This window comes from Dromiciops gliroides, chromosome 3, assembly GCF_019393635.1.
Source record: "Dromiciops gliroides isolate mDroGli1 chromosome 3, mDroGli1.pri, whole genome shotgun sequence".
Taxonomy (NCBI): domain Eukaryota; kingdom Metazoa; phylum Chordata; class Mammalia; order Microbiotheria; family Microbiotheriidae; genus Dromiciops; species Dromiciops gliroides.
Genome location: NC_057863.1, coordinates 564,593,271 through 564,609,508, shown reverse-complemented (window position 1 = coordinate 564,609,508; position 16,238 = coordinate 564,593,271). Strand labels below are relative to the sequence as shown.

Sequence of the window (16,238 nt, the reverse complement as noted above, 5' to 3'; positions counted from 1 at the left end):
GGCCTCTCCCAAGATAGGCTCATAACCACTAATCTTACAGTTCTAGCCTTGATTTGATACCATTTCCCTCAGCCTTTCTCTAACTGGAGGGCTGGAAGGCAATGTACTTAACTCCTCCCAATGCCTTCCATTATAGGGGGCAGGAACATACTTCAGGATGGTTTCATCTACAGGAAACAAGATGTCTTCATACTAGATAACCCCTGATATCCTGACTCCTCCTACCCACACTTTCTGCCTCCTTTTGTGTGTTGTCTCAGTTCTTTGAGGGCAGGGACTATCTTTTCCTTAATGTTATCCCCAACACTTGGCACAGTGCCTGGAACTTAATAAATGTTTATTCAATTGGATAGGGAGATTCTAGCTTTTTGTTAGGATTATGCTCTTCTGATATAGTTTCATCAGCTGGTTTGTCTCCTAGGAGTCATAGCTATAGAAGAAGACTAATTGGAGTGAAATGGCATCAGCACGTGAGAAGATCATGGGAACAGAAAAAGAGAAAGACCAAGAGAAACAAGTGGGTGACTAAGGCACATCTCCCCTATTGACACTGAAAGTGATAGTTTTGCAACATGCTATTTGGAATTAGCCTTTGAGAAATTTTAACACCACATTCCTATTTCAGTGCTAGGTTTACAAGGACACAAGCAGATACTAAAGTAGAGTCCTAGTACTCTGGGGGAATAGAGTTCCTAGGAATATTATGTAAGAGCAAACCCATGTTCCTCTTTACCCATGCAGCTGCAACCAAAAGAACCCATGTTCTATCATATGACAAAGTAATTTCTTTGTGCCTCTTTATTCTGTCTTCCAGTTGTAGCATGAGGACATGCAACACAACTAACCAGAAGTTGAATGTATGATAATAGACCTTCCATCTCCCCTAAAATAAATAATTTATGACATTAAATAAAGACCAAATGCCCTATAGATTACATTTCTATTTTTCTTATGCAAAGATGTTATTTTGAGTTTGTAGGCAAAAAGCTTGATACAGAGGGTGCTTATTTCTGGGTTGGCTTTCTACTATTTTAGGACACAAAGTTTTAAATTGGACTCCACACAGTATAACCTAGTGTTTTAATTTGTGAAGTAGTGACATCATCATGAATAATAATTAAAAATAATAATAGCTAACATTTACATTATGCATGCTTTATTCCAGGCATTGTGCTAAGTATTTTATGATTATTATCTCTTCTAATCTTCACAACAATCCTGGGAGGTAGGTGCTATTAATATCCCCATTTTACAGATGAGGAAACTGAAGCAAACAGAGGTTAAATGACTTGCCCAGGGTGACATAGCTGTTAAGTGTCTGAGATCAGATGTGAATTCAGGTCTCCCTGACTCTAGGCCAGGTGTTCTATCCACTGCTCCTCCAAGCTGCTACTAAGTAATGTCATACCATGAAATAAATAATTTTATGGGAAAATGGAAGGTCTATTATAATGCACTCAACTATGTATTAGTATTGTCTTTTGCCTTCATGATAAGGCTGAGAGACTGAAATAAAGGAAGATGGACTCTGGCCAAAAATGGGATTTATGCCTTCTAAGAAGTTTGATCCTGGAATTTAATGGAATTTATAGCCTAGGTTACATGCAATTAATGGTCCAGTCTTTACTATGAATTTAATAATCTAATTGAACTCTACATATGAATTATAGCCTTATAGAGAAAGTGGATAAGTGAATCAATGCAAAGGGAAGGCCATGGAAAGAGGGTGGCCAAGTAAGTAAAACTGAATGATTCATACTTCTAGGGAAGATTCTAGGATGTAACAGGGACCTAACATTAAGGATGGTGTTGGCATGATTAATAGCCACGTGTCCTATAAATTCTCACTGTTTATAGGCAAGGACTCAGACTGCTACCCTTTTCTATACTTGATACATATGTATTCTCTATAACTCTATGTTTTACTTCTCTACAAGAAAAGTGAAAAGTTAGAGTTAAATGATTATAAAGTATAAAAAAGTAAGGTGGGGTTAAATGATTTATTCACTATAAAAATGTAAGGATTGAAGGAGTCAATTAAAAGGATGAATGAATCAATTAAATCAAGCCAAACAATTTAAATTTAATGTTAAGTCAGTGAGAACCATCATATATCCAGTGAAAACAAATTTGATTGTTCACTGGATTTGAACAAAGTCTAGATACCCCCTCAGGTACAATGTGGTCAGGCTTTCTGAGGTCTGTATAAAATCTTTGTGCTAGTTAGACCCAGATAATTTTGAGTAAAAGTTGAAGAGAGAAAGCTGTAGCCAAGAAGGAATCACTTGGGGGAAGAATAGTATCTTAGCCTCAGTCTAGAACTTTCTCCCTCCCACCACCTTAGCCAAAAGTGGGCCTTCCAAACTTGAAAGTGTCAAGAAAATTTTGAGCTTCAATCTTTTCAATAATAGCTTATGGCAATGTGTGCATTAGAATCAAAGGACAAACTGGATACAGATTCAAGGTTCTACAAAGAGCTCTGTAGAAAACCAATACTAAATTTACCTAAGTGTAACATCCTGAGACTCTATCAAAAGAGTTTCCAGGAGACTTGAGCTATCCCTTTACCAGCAATGTACTTAGCCCTGTGACTTTTAGCAGAAGAGTATGTCACAGATATGGGAGTAGGAGGAAATATCATATCAGTTTTTTATTATCAGATTACTTTAATAAATGTCTCTTTCTAAAATTTAATAAAGTCTTGCTGTCTAATTGATACTAACAAAAATCATGATGGGAAACAAACAGGTGAGGGCTTATGAAGAAAAGCATTAGAAAATGTGACAAGTGAAATATGAAAGAACTGAAGAAACAAAGGTTTCAGGTTCTAAGAATATCGATTTACTAAGCAATACATGTCAATTTCATAACAAATCAGGATCAAGCCTCCTTAGCTTGGCACTGGACCCCAGATTCAAGGGGAGGCAGATTTTTTATGAATTAAAAAAATGAACAGGATATAAACCAAGATACAAGAGTAGGTAATCTGATTTCTAATTGGAGGAAAGATTAGGGTCTTTCCAAGTCAGGAGGGGGAGAGAATAGGTACACTTAATTAAAGTTAGAGAAACAGGTATCCCTCTACCCCCCAAGTGTCTATTCAATGAAAGGAACAAGAAAAAAGTAACTGATTGACCAGTATGGATCTAGTTTTCAGATAAGCCATATAGGTTTCTTGAAATATATAATTTGATGAAACTATTTGCATCAGTCTTCAGCTCTGACTGGGTTTCTGATCTGTATAACCTAGGTCCTTAGTTAAGGTTGCCCAGCCATGAAGGGATAGGTTCAAACAATGTAATAAAGTTGTCTCATAATTCCCACAAACAAAGTTTTCTTACAAGACAAAAAATGGATTAGACCCATAATTAAAGAGCAAGGGAACCAAGATATATCTGAAATTGATTCACAAGATGGAGTCTTTTTGGTTCACACAATTCCCACAAAACCAACCTCTTAACCCCTCATAGCTAACCCTAGAGCTTTGAGGCAATAGGTAGCCACATTCCGGGGACCCGATTCTTCATTGCCAGTAGGAATTGGGATAGTAGCTCTGAAGCATGGACTACTTCCTACCTGATTGTGTCTTACACATTTAGGCTCATATGTTCAGAATTGCAAAGCACCTTCAAGTTCATCTAGTTCAATCCCCTCAATTTAGAGATGAGAAAATTGAAACCTAAAGAGTTGCAGTGACTTATACAAGGGATTGTTAGTAGAGCCAGAATGATGATAATAGCAGTATTAAACAGAAGTTAACATTCCTACAAACTTTTGCAAAGCACTTTAAATATCATCTTATTTGATCATCATGATGGTCTTTTGAGACAAGTGCTATTATTATCCCCATTTTACAGTTGAGGAAACTGAGACAGAGAGAGGTTAAGTGATTTGCCCAGTGTAACACAACTAGTAAGTGTCTGAGGCAGATTCATTAATGTCTCCTTTTCTCTTGGCCTAGCACTGTATTCATTCTCATACCAATGTCCTTTTGATCCCGAGTCAATGTTCTTTCCATTGTATCATATTATTTCTAATATTTGTTAGACATTTGCATGTGTGTCATTTGCTACTTGAAAATCATTCTGAGAATTTTCAAGTTTTTCTATATCAAAATAATAACTTGCATTTATGAAGTACTACCCCTCTTTGAAAAATCTACCACAGTACTATGAAACAGACAATGCAGTATCACCCACATTTTAGAGAAGAAAATTTGAGGCTGATAAGCTTGTCTATAGACAAACTGTTGAAAAAAGGCAGCCAGGGACTCAAACTCAAGACTTCTTCTTCCAGATCCCATGTGTGTCCCATGATACTGAAAACTTGTTCAAAGGGGCTAGCTAACAAGAAGGTTTTGTTTCTGTTTTTAACCTTATCATGACCAAGGAATATTTGGGGGAATAAAGGATGACTAGAGAACTAAACAAGAAGTTTCGATATTTTACATAGTATGTTGAGCACAAAATACATGCTTTCCCCCATAGATTTGTAGAGAGATTTTGCTTTTTCCCCTTGCACAAATTCAATGACTCTCCTTAGTAAGGTGCTGACATTTGCCATGTGACCAAAAGTTATTTGGGACAATTTTCAAGTAAGAACTTGAATGCACTCCTCCTTTTATTGTTGTGTGTACTTGAGAGAAAAAAAGTCTTCTACACATTTTAATTGTCAAGTGCAGGGCTGAGAGCTGGGAATTTTTACAGTCCCAAAAAGACCTTTGAGGAAGTCATTCTCACAGTGTAGTGTAAAGAAAATTGGGCTTGAAACCAGAATGAGGGAAGGGAGTAAGGATTTATTAAATACCTACTATGTTCCACGCACTGTGTTAAGCACTTTACAAATATTGTCTCATTTGATCTTCACTAAAGCCCTGGGAGGCAGGCATTATTATTTTCCCTATTTTATACTTGAGAAAATAGAGGCAGACTGAGGTTAAGTGACTCACTTCATAGCTTGTGACATAAGTGACTTCACACAGCTTGTCTGAGGCCAGATTTGAACTGAGGTCTTCTTGAGTCTAGGTCCACTGTCCTGTTCATTGCACCACCTCACTGCATACAATGAAAACTGGATTAAAGTTTGTGCTTTGCTACTTAAAAACTGGATGATTTAGGACAAGTCACAATTTCCCTGGGCATCAATTTTCTCACCTGTAAAATGAAGGGCTTGGATTAGATGGCCTCTGATGGTCTAGGCAGCTCAGAGGTAGAGGAGGTAGAGGAAAGAGCCTGGGGTCAGGAAGACATAAATTCAAATCTGGCTTCAAACACTCACTGTCTGTGTCACCCTGATCTAATCACTTAACCCTGTTTACCTTAGTTTCCTCATCTGTAAAATGAGCTGGAGAAGGAAATGGCAATCCACTCCAATATTTTTGTCAAGAAAACCCCGCGGACAAAAAAGTCCATGACATTACGTAGAATCATACATGATTGAATCACTGAACAACAATGTTCCTTCCACTGTAAATCAAGGATCCATTTATTTCTGTGTCATAAGCCCTTGCTCCAATTTTTACTGGCTTTATAGCCATTACATAAGACACTTTACATTTCCATGTCTCAATTACTTCATCTATTAAATGAGTATAATATATAAGATCTTAACTTCCAGGACAGCCTCCAAGCTGTACTAAGGAAAATATTTTATAAGCCTTTCCACCTGGGCCATCTTGCCTTGAAGTCTTCCAATATCCTACTTCTCTCTACCTGCAAAATCACCTTCTGAATCAGGCCTCTAGAAACCACAATCCTGATCCCTGGAGTCATTAATTCCCTCATTCTGAGAGCTTTGGTGATTAGTTGGTGAGTGAATGAACTCAAGCAGACCTGGACTAATCTATCGAGCCCAGTCCAGGAAAGTTCATGCTTTACTTCCCATCTACCCATCTAGCCATCTTTCTGGCTATAGTATGCATATGCCTCACCACAACATTATCATGAACATAGTGATATTTATATGAACATAGTGATAGTGAATATTGCCATTATTTCTGGAATAAACACATTGGCTCTGTGACCGGCAAGCATCTGGATTTCTCAGTGCTCCAGGCATTTCTCTAAGACCTATAGGTTACAGAAGTGTTCTTGTTTTTCCTTAGTATATTTCCTTAAAATAAATTCTGGTACACAGAGAGGCATTACAAGGTTAGAGGAAAACCAAAAAAAAAAATGACCAACTTATATTAATTATTTCACAAGGTTGTTTTTAGGATCAAATAAGCTAATCATTAAAAAACTTCATGCCACTAAGTACTATAAAATATAATCTCTTTTCATTCATATTAGTATTAGTATTGGTAATGGTAAAAGAAACATTTAGATTCTTATCTCTATTGCTCCTTACCTGCCATGAGGAGAAGAATGAGGCAGGGCTAAGGATGTTTGGCTTTGTTGGGTGACGACCTCCCATATACTCATCTGTGCAAATAGTGCATTCCTCAGCATCTCGCCAATCCCAGTAGGGAATAGTGAAGTTCACATCTCCTGTGAGCTTCTGGATCTCTTGTTCCCATAGCAGGAGGAAGAATCTGTGCCAAGGAAGAAAACCGGGAGCTTCGTGGGCAAAATCAATGTCTCTCCAGACACTGGAGCCCCCAAGCAATGTGTCCCGGGACACATAATAATGCATCCAGACAAAGAGGTCATAAATGTTTATGTCCCTAAATGATGGGGTTGAACCATTGTTCATCTGGGCAAAGGTGCTGGTAGGGATGACATAGTCTGAACTGGTAGTGTGCTTAGCCAAGTTGAGGTAGGCAAGAAACTTGTCCTTCTCAAGTATGCTCAAGTCAAAGATGCTTCTTCTTAGCAGCAGTCTCCTCTCCAGGCAGTTTGGCCCCAAGAACCCAAATTTGCAGTCACCACAGTTGAACCCCATAAAGTTTCCAAAACACTGGCAGGTCCTGTTGTAAAAGACAGAGGGCCATTCTTCCCGGTCATCCACCTTGGAGAAAGGGAACTGGGGTCCCTGTGGTGCCCTGGAAAGGCTGATCTCCTGGCAGGAGCCTCGGCCTGACAGCTGGCCACAGGGAGAGCCATCTCCATCCCATATTGGGCAACATTCCTTCTCTAACAGGCTCTTGGAGGAGACACAGGCTCTGGGAAACTGCCCCAAAGAACCTGGAAAAATCCACAGCAAGTAACACAGAGGTACCAGACGCATTCTTCCCCTGGCCTTCCACAAATTCCTTCTTAACAGGCTAATTGGCTTCCTCTCCAACTCCCTGTTAGCCTCTAATCATCACATGCATTGGCTGAAACCTAAATAGTATCTCCTCCCCACTCCAACTTCAAACACTTATTCTAGTCTTTGTCTTAAGCTCTCATCTTCTGCCCAGCACATGACTACTTTTCTTGGAAATAGGAGGACAGCCCACATGGGCAAAGTCAATTTTTAAAGTGGTACTTTTTACTACTGAGACATCCCGAATCAATATTAATTAATTAAGATTAGTTTTCTGAATCATGCTTATTTTATTGATTTAAAGAAATTAATAGTAAAAAGATCATAGATTTAGGTCTAAAAAAGTATTTTGAAAGTGATGAATTCCATTATCATACAGATAAAGAAACTGAGGCACAAATTGGTAAAATGAATTTCTCATGACCACAAAGGTATTAAGTGTACACTTGAAGGTTATGTGGTATAATGAAGATGTGTGGCATAGTGAAAAGAGAATAGGATTAGGAGCCTGGTTCTGATGCTTACCATTATAATTTGTCATTTCAATTTTTTAGATATTAGCTTTATCATATGTAAAATGAGAAGCATGACCTATATGATTTCTAGGGTCTTCAGGCTCTAAATCTATGGTCCAATATGACTATAGAAAGAGAGTAGATTTTAATATAGGTCCTCTACTCCACCATAATGACAGTCTACTCAATCAATCAATCAACTAGCATTTATTAGGCACCTACTCTATGCCAGGCACTGTGCTAAGCCATTGCGAGAATTTGGATCAGAATTGAATCTGCAAATCAGAATTCAAGTCAGATTATAAAATCAATAGAGTCAGACAGGAAACACTAAATAAAAATGTCAGCTTATTCCTAGAGGCCAGGGAAGTTTGGATGAGATTCATTCTAAAATATAAAAAGAATCTATTATATTGTTTCATCAATCAAGGTTTACAGTGTTCCTATTATGTGCCAGCATCTTAAAGAACTACATATACATACATACATACATATACATACATACATACACATATATACATATACATATACATTATATATACATACATATATATGTATGTGTGTATGTATATATATATATATATATATATAAATAAAACCCATGATCACCAGCCCTCAAGGCACATATAAGTCTAGTAAGGGAGAAAACGTATTCATTAAGTCAACATATTTGATTTCATTGGTGGAAATTCCCATACTAAGGCACATCACCAGCCACCTGTAACTTACTAAAAGGGTCATTCATTCATTCATTTATTCATTAATTTATTTGGTTTCAATAGGTAACAGAGGGCATTCTTTGCTTCACTTCTTACCTAGCTTTAATCACTGAATGAGTGTTACCTTAAATTAACAGACCTGGAAAAGACCTTAGCTTAAAAAGGCTAAAGCCTCCCACTGCAGGGGATGGAGGGGCGGGGTGGCAATGAAGCTCTAACTGTCCTGGTATATCTTGCTACTGGACCCAGATGGCTCTGGAGGAGAGAGTGAGGCTGGTCACTTTGCACAGCCTTTCCTCACTTAAATCCAATTCAGTGTACGTCATGGCGATATGATGGTACTCTTCAAGAAAGAAGGATAACCAACAACAACAAATAGTTCTTAGGAGTTTCTTGGGAACACTGACAGATTAAGTCATTTACTCATGTTTATATTGCTAGCATGTGTCAAATACAAGCCTTAAAGGCTGGGTTTCTTGATTTGAAGTTTAACACTCTTTTAATTAAATTGCTTGGCCTTCTCCAAGGAAATGGAAAAAAAAGTAATATAAGAAAGTATGAAAATTATGATGTCATAGTAGAGTAGAAAGAAAGACCTACATTCAGATATTGCCTCTAACCCATATAGCTGTATGAGCATGGGAAAATCATTTACTCTCTCTGTTCTCTCAGAAAACTCTCTCAGACTTCTAGCTTTATACAGGTCATGGAGTTTTTAATACTAATCAAATTATAGATCTAGATAAATAAATTAGAGAGATTGAGACAGAGACAGAGAGACACAGAGACAGAGACAGAGAGACACAGACACAGACACAGACATAAAGACAGAGAAACACAGAGAGACAGAGAGAGAGAGAGAGAGAACAGGAGATATAGAGACAGAGAGACAAATAGAGACAGAGACAAAAAGACAGAGAAAGAAAAATGGCAGTCTATATCGGGGCTTCTTAAACCTTTTCAACTCATGACGCTTTTTTCCTGAAAGATTTTTACATGACCCTAGGTATACATGTATATAAAATAGGTATACATAACATTTTACTGCTGTCAATTATTTTGTGACTCTTTATTCAGTTATGTGATCCTATATGGGGTCATGACCCACCATTTAAGAAGCTAAGATCTATATGAATACCTAAATGATGTAGAAAATTGATAGCAAAGGAGTTCAGAGGATGGAACAGTTATTATGAATTGCACAAGTGCAGGGAGTCAAAATGAGAAGTCTTGGCCAGTCATATGCTATTACACCCACCAAAAAAAAAGGTGGGGTTTGAGCTACATTTTCTTTCTTTTTCTTTTTTTTTGGGGGGGGGGTGAGACAATTGGGGTTAACTGACTTGCCCAGGGTCACACAGCTAGTAAGTGTCAAGTGTCTGAGGCTGGGTTTGAGCTCAGGTCCTCCTGAATCCAGGGCTGGTGCTCTATCCACTGGGCCACCTAGCTGCCCCTGAGCTACATTTTCAAGGATAAGGACACTATAGATACTTGGAAGAAGGGAAAGGTTATCTCTGGAAAGGAGAAATGGTTGAGTAAAAGTATAATTATAGAGAGAAATTAATTGATTTCATAAGGCTCATAAAAGAGTGTTGTAAGGCATAAGCCTAGAAAAGTTTAGGGCTAGATTGTGTTGGGTCTTGACTCCAAAATTAAGAAGTCTGGACATTGTCCTGTAGGCAACAGGAAAACACTCAAGATTTTGGAGTATGTGGGCAATAGGACGAAAATGCTCAGGGAATAAAGTGAATTTCCCTGATGTACCCTTCCTTTTCTTCCCCACTCCATTCCTTCACTTGAAAGTCTTCTGGCCTCCTAAGCCTAAAGAAACCGTAAGGAAAAAGACTGATTGTAAGCAAAACATCCCTTTATTTGCTGACCATAATAATGTTGAAGAACTGATCCATTTAATCAAAATGGTGAAGAAAGAATTTAGAGTGGAAGAAATGTTAGAAATTATCTAATTCAGCCTCCTTTACAAATGAGGTAAACTGAGATCCACAGAGTTAAGTAGTCTTGTGTCATATAATATGCACTTGTTAGTCTTGGGATCTCAAGACTAGAGATCTCCCATACCCAAATATCAGCTTGATTCAGACTTTTATCCTGAGACGTTTCTCTTTTATTCTGTTATTTATTAAACACAAACCAAAACAAAACATTCCTTAAGTACTGAAATAAAGTTCTTGCTACATCTTTAGTATATTCCTTATGTTTCTTTCTTTCTTTCTTTCTTTCTTTCTTTCTTTCTTTCTTTCTTTCTTTCTTTCTTTCTTTCTTTCTTTCTTTCTTTCTTCCTTCCTTCCTTCCTTCCTTCCTTCCTTCCTTCCTTCCTTTCTTTCTTTCTTTCTTTCTTTCTTTCTTTCTTTCTTTCTTTCTTTCTTTCTTTCTTTCTTTCTTTCCTTCTTTCTTTCTTTCTCTTTTTCTTCCTTCCTTCCTTCCTTCCTTCCTTCCTTCCTTCCTTCCTTCCTTCCTTCCTTCCTTCCTTCCTTCCTTCCTTCCTTCCTTCCTTCCTTCCTTCCTTCCTTCCGTCCTTCCTTCCCTCCTTCTCTCTCTCTCTCTCTCTCTCTCTCTCTCTCTCTCTCTCTGTGTGTCTCTCTCTCTCTTTCTCTCCTTCTCTCTCTCTCCCTATTTAAAGAGTATCACTGAAACTTTGAATTTGAAAAGGTCACCTGGAAATCCTTTGCTTTAGCTCAGATGCTGAATGTTCTCTAGGATTGCTCACTATGACACTTCTTTATTTTTACTATTTGTATTGGCTTTAGAGAAGCTGCAAGTTCCCATCCATTCAGCTGGCCTGAGATTCAGATTACATTATGATGGAAACAGGGGCTGAAAAGTCAGTGGATCTTGGGGGTTGCTGAAGGTGGGTATTTTTTTTTTATATATATGGGGTGGGGAAAAGGACCATTCAAGTAGAAATCCTGCCTCTGGCTGGGATCAGAAAGTTGTCACAAGATTTCCATGAAAAGCACGAGGAAGCTTAATCTTTTTTTTTTCTTTCCCCATTTAAGCACTGCAAAAAGATTATCACAAGGTTTCTTTTCCCAGGGGGTATCCGGTTCATATTACTTAGAGCCACATGCTGCCTTTTGTAATTCCATTTCATTTATTAGAGACAGAACTCAATTTCTCATGTTCTCTTTAATTAAGAATTTCATCCTGACAGTTGCCCACCTATCAGGCTTTCTAATGACATTTGGATCAAAGGTGAAATAATGTCAAAACGCCTTTACATTGTCACCTGAGTGCCTGCTAATGCTTCTTCTTGGTCTATTTTTATTTTTTATTTCATATTTCAAAGAATAGGCTTTAAAGAATAATGACTCTTAGGGCCTAGATTCAGGAAGTCTGAGTTCACACTTTGGCTCTACTATTTACCATATATGTGACCAGGGACAAATCAAACTATTCTACTAACAGCTGACATTAAGTAATTAGGTAATGAATTTGCTAGAACAAACAAATAAATAAATTATGTGTCTACCATATGCAAAAGACATGTGCTAAGGTCCAGAGGAATTACTGAGATATGTTAGAGTGTTACCTGTGTCCTAAAACAATTTAAAATCTAATAGGGATAAAAGGTCATGTAAATAAATTATTTTAATAAAATAAAATATAATACAAAATAGAAAGTGACAGGAAAAGAATGAAAGACAGGCTAGCCACCTAGCTGGATCCATGGAAGAGAGTGTGAGATTATAGGAAGGAGAGGTTGCTTCCTGTTTGGGAGGATTAAAACCTTCACCCTTCACTTCAGACCATAAGCATTGACTTAAAGGTCTTGCAAAAAGTAATCTTTATGTTCAACAGGGTCTGACCAGTTCCTGAGGGCAGACAAAATACATTTTCCCTGTGCCAGGTTACCAAGTATTATATACATGATACAGAACATTCCCCTCTACTCTATCCTGTGAAAGTTTTCCTATCATCTCACATCTGGACTATTTTAATAGTCTCTTAACTAGTCTTCTCTGCTTTTAATTTATATTATACACCAGTGGCATATTACTCTTTCTCACAATACCATTTTGTACTGTCCAGCACTTCCTACTCAAAAAACTAATGGCCCTCACAGCCTACAGGGCAAAATCCAAACTTTTTAATCTGGCATTCAAGTTAATCATTGTATTATGGTCCTTGACAAACTTTTCCACCTTATCACTTGTTACTCATCTTAAAAGGGACAAGCATCCTCCACATTCTCACCATAGCATAGATGTACAGCTCAACAAAGATTTTGCTGGGATAACAAAATATCTAGAAGGGTCTATGAAGTTTGAAAAGTTTCTCAATATGTCTCCTGCCATCCTGTATGTCCATAGTCACAAACCCAGCTTGTCATCAGAAGCTTACTCACTAAAGGTAAGGTATCTCCTTGGGGCTGAAGCAAGTGATGCAGGGAATTGTTATGGGTAAAAGGAATAACTACATAAAGGAAATTATGAAGTTTTTGAAGGAGTAAGTGAAAGAGAGAAAAATAGGTATGTATATGTTTTTATGTATATATACACATTATATAATATAAACATATATTTGCATATATACACATATATACATTCTACATTGCTCCTCAGATACAAGCATTATTACATATAATATATTAAATCATATACCAGTATAGTATGATGATAATGCAAGTGGTCTAGGAATTCCAAAATGTAGACCTTATTTGACATGGAACTTTTATTCAAATTTATTTAAATAGCATTCCAAAGAGTAATGTCTGCAACAAGAGAATCAAGAGTATGATTTAGAATATAGCTTATCTAAGGGATATGCTCATTTGAAATCAGTAAGTACTGAATAAAATAATTAAAAAATGGTACTGAATTTATTTTAGGGAAAGTATAATAGCTGTCTTCATGCATCTGGAGGACAGTTACACAAATAGAGAGAAGGCATGAAAGTTAGGAAAGGTTACTCATCTTCTCTACTGTTCCCCTCCACCCTGATATTCTGGATTTCTTTAAGTAGATGATGAAAATAAAGCACATAAAATTAATGTGACTTGTCCCAGGTCAAACAGGTAACAAGTAATAGAGCATGGATTTAAGCCCCAAATTTCGTGAATCCAAATGCAAAACATTTTATTAACATTTTCACTGGCTGTCTAACATACATAGAATGCTCTCCCATATCATTTCTGCCTCTTAGCTTTGCTGGTTTCCCTAAAGACCCAAATGAATTATCTCAAGTCCCAGCTAATTTCTGTTGATTACTTCCTATTTATCTTTTTTTGTTTATTTGTTTTTATTTGTTTGTTTGGTTTTTTGGTGGGGGCAATGAGGGTTAAGTGACTTGCCCAGGGTTACACAGCTAGTAAGTGTGAAGTGTCTGAGGCTGGATTTGAACTCAGGTCCTCCTCAATCCAGGGCCAGTGCTCTATCCACTGCACCACCTAGTTGCCCACACTTCCCATTTATCTTGTATATAGATTGTGTATACCTAGTTGTTTGCACCTTATCTCTCCCATTAGATTGATTTCTTTGAGAGTAGGAACCATTTTTTGCCTTTTTAAAAACAATCTCTAGCACTTAACATGGTATATGGTACATATGACATGCTTAATAATACTTATTGACTGATGAACTGAACACTATTGTGTACATATATTGTGAAAGAAAAATTCTTTATGCTTTTAATTCACCATCTCATTGACCACTGTCATGCTTACAAAAGCAGTCAACCTCCTTTTCCCCTATCAGAAGATCTTTTAAAGTCAGCTGCCTCTACAGAACAGTAAGGATCTGGGAAATGGTGTTCTTTGTTCCACCCTCATGAAATAATATGGTTAGGTATAAAATGAAAACAAACTACTAGCAGCAATTCCCTTGGGTTTGCTTCATTATCTATCTATCTCTATCTATCTATCTATCTATCTATCTATCTATCTATCTATCTATCTATCTATCTATCATCTATACACACATATGCATAAACACACATACGTATTTATGTATGTGCAGATATGGACATATATACACTTACAAATATATATGTACATGCTACTTACTAGACATTGAAGGAGGATAGATAAAACAGAGAACAGAGGCTCTTTCCTCATAAGACTTACAATACCCACATACTCAAATGAATTTGTAACCTCATCAATTGGGATGCTTGTGCCAATGCTGCAGATCACATCCAATCTAATGCTGCCCATCCCATGAGGATCATGTCCATATTTTCCCATAAGTTCATGAAAAATGGTCCATACATTTATTTTACGAGAGGGGCAGTATTACTTTCAAGAATGCCAGTGTGGGGGCAGCTAGGTGGGGCAGGGAATAAAGCACCAGCCCTGGATTCAGGAGTACCTGAGTTCAAAACTGGCCTCAGACACTTGACACTTAAGAGCTCTGTGACCCTGGGCAAGTCACTTAACCTTCATTACCCCACCCCCCAAAAAAGACTGTCAGTGCAGCACTCAAGCTTTCTACCTGTTACTACTACATGTCACTAAGTGATTGTCTTGGGGGTTGGTAGGATAAAACACAAACCACGATAACCATAATACACAATATTAGAGTATTATATTATACAATATTACAGCACATCACCTGAAACATAGTAAAGGATTAATAAATGTTGACTTATTAAGTCAACAGAAATTTATTAAGCCCTTACTATGTGCCAGGTACTGTGTTAAGAAGGGATACAAATACAAGAATACAAATACAAGAAGAAAGTCCCTGCCTTCAAAAACCTTACATCATTTCTTTGTTTTTTTGTTTTTTTTTAAGAAGCTTACATTCTAATGGAGAAAGATAACACAAAAAAAAAGCTGAAGTGGGAGAGAAGGAAGGTACTCACATAGGCATAAAACGGAAAAAAGTCTAGAGAATCAAGAATGGAGCCAGGAGAGAAATGAATAATGTTCATGTGTAAAGTGTGTGTGTGTGTGTGTGTGTGTGTGCGCATGAACATGTGTGTGTACACTGCTATGTGTATATATGTATATTGTGTATGAAACTATATCAGATTCTGATATATATGTACATATTTGTACATTATATGTATACATAGACCTAAATATATGAGATTCATGGAAATCTGAATGTATGGTTCTCATGGTGCAGAATAGCAACTTGACTGCCATTAATAGATTTAAGTTAGTTTGTGTGATGAGGTGGTGGTTGTGGGATAGGGGAACAGTATATACTCCTTGTTATAAGTAATCCCATTTTAGATTAAACTTTCATTTCAAGTATAATAGTTATATCTGACTCCTATGTTGTGTTTTCCATTGCCCCAAGTCTTGTTCAAGGCCAACCAAAAGAGATATCACCCTCTCTTGGATCTCCAGGCCAACAAAAGACTAGCAGAGTATAAGTCTCTTTTCTTTTCTCTGAAACAAAACCAAACCGGTGAACCCATCAGGTTCACTATATATTTTCTATAAACTATAAGGAAATGAGAAAAAATATCTTATTCAGAATCCTACTTACCCTACAGACACATTCATCTCTAGGCCAACTAATGTTTCTCCTCTTCTTGCCTTGTAGCAATGTAGGAATGAAACCTTTTATTACTTGCATGCTAAATTGTAATAATGTACATTTTCTACACATGACACTGATCACTGAGAGATTGTAAATGGCCCATTGTCACAATTTAGTGTGTAAATAAGGCAGGCCTTGAATTCAGGTTTTTGTGACTCCAAGGGCAGCTTGCTGGGCACTATGTCAGGATGTCTTTCAATAAGTACCTTTGGACTTGTTCAGTTGTATCTGACTCTTAGTGACCTCATTGGTGCTTTCTTGGCAAAGGCACTAGAGTGGTTTGCAATTTCCTTCTCCAGATCATTTTA

The 16,238-nt window shown here is 37.2% G+C and overlaps 1 protein-coding gene across 1 annotated transcript in view; it reads right to left on the bottom strand.

The window, feature by feature from the left end:
• Nucleotides 1–7,167, bottom strand: part of TYR (tyrosinase) — a 197,312-nt gene extending 190,145 nt beyond the window's left edge. The window contains exon 1 of the mRNA XM_043997194.1: nt 6,349–7,167. Within this exon, the coding sequence (XP_043853129.1) occupies nt 6,349–7,167 (819 nt within the window). The remainder of the gene's footprint in view (nt 1–6,348) is intronic.
• Between the last annotated feature and the right edge of the window lie 9,071 nt (nt 7,168–16,238).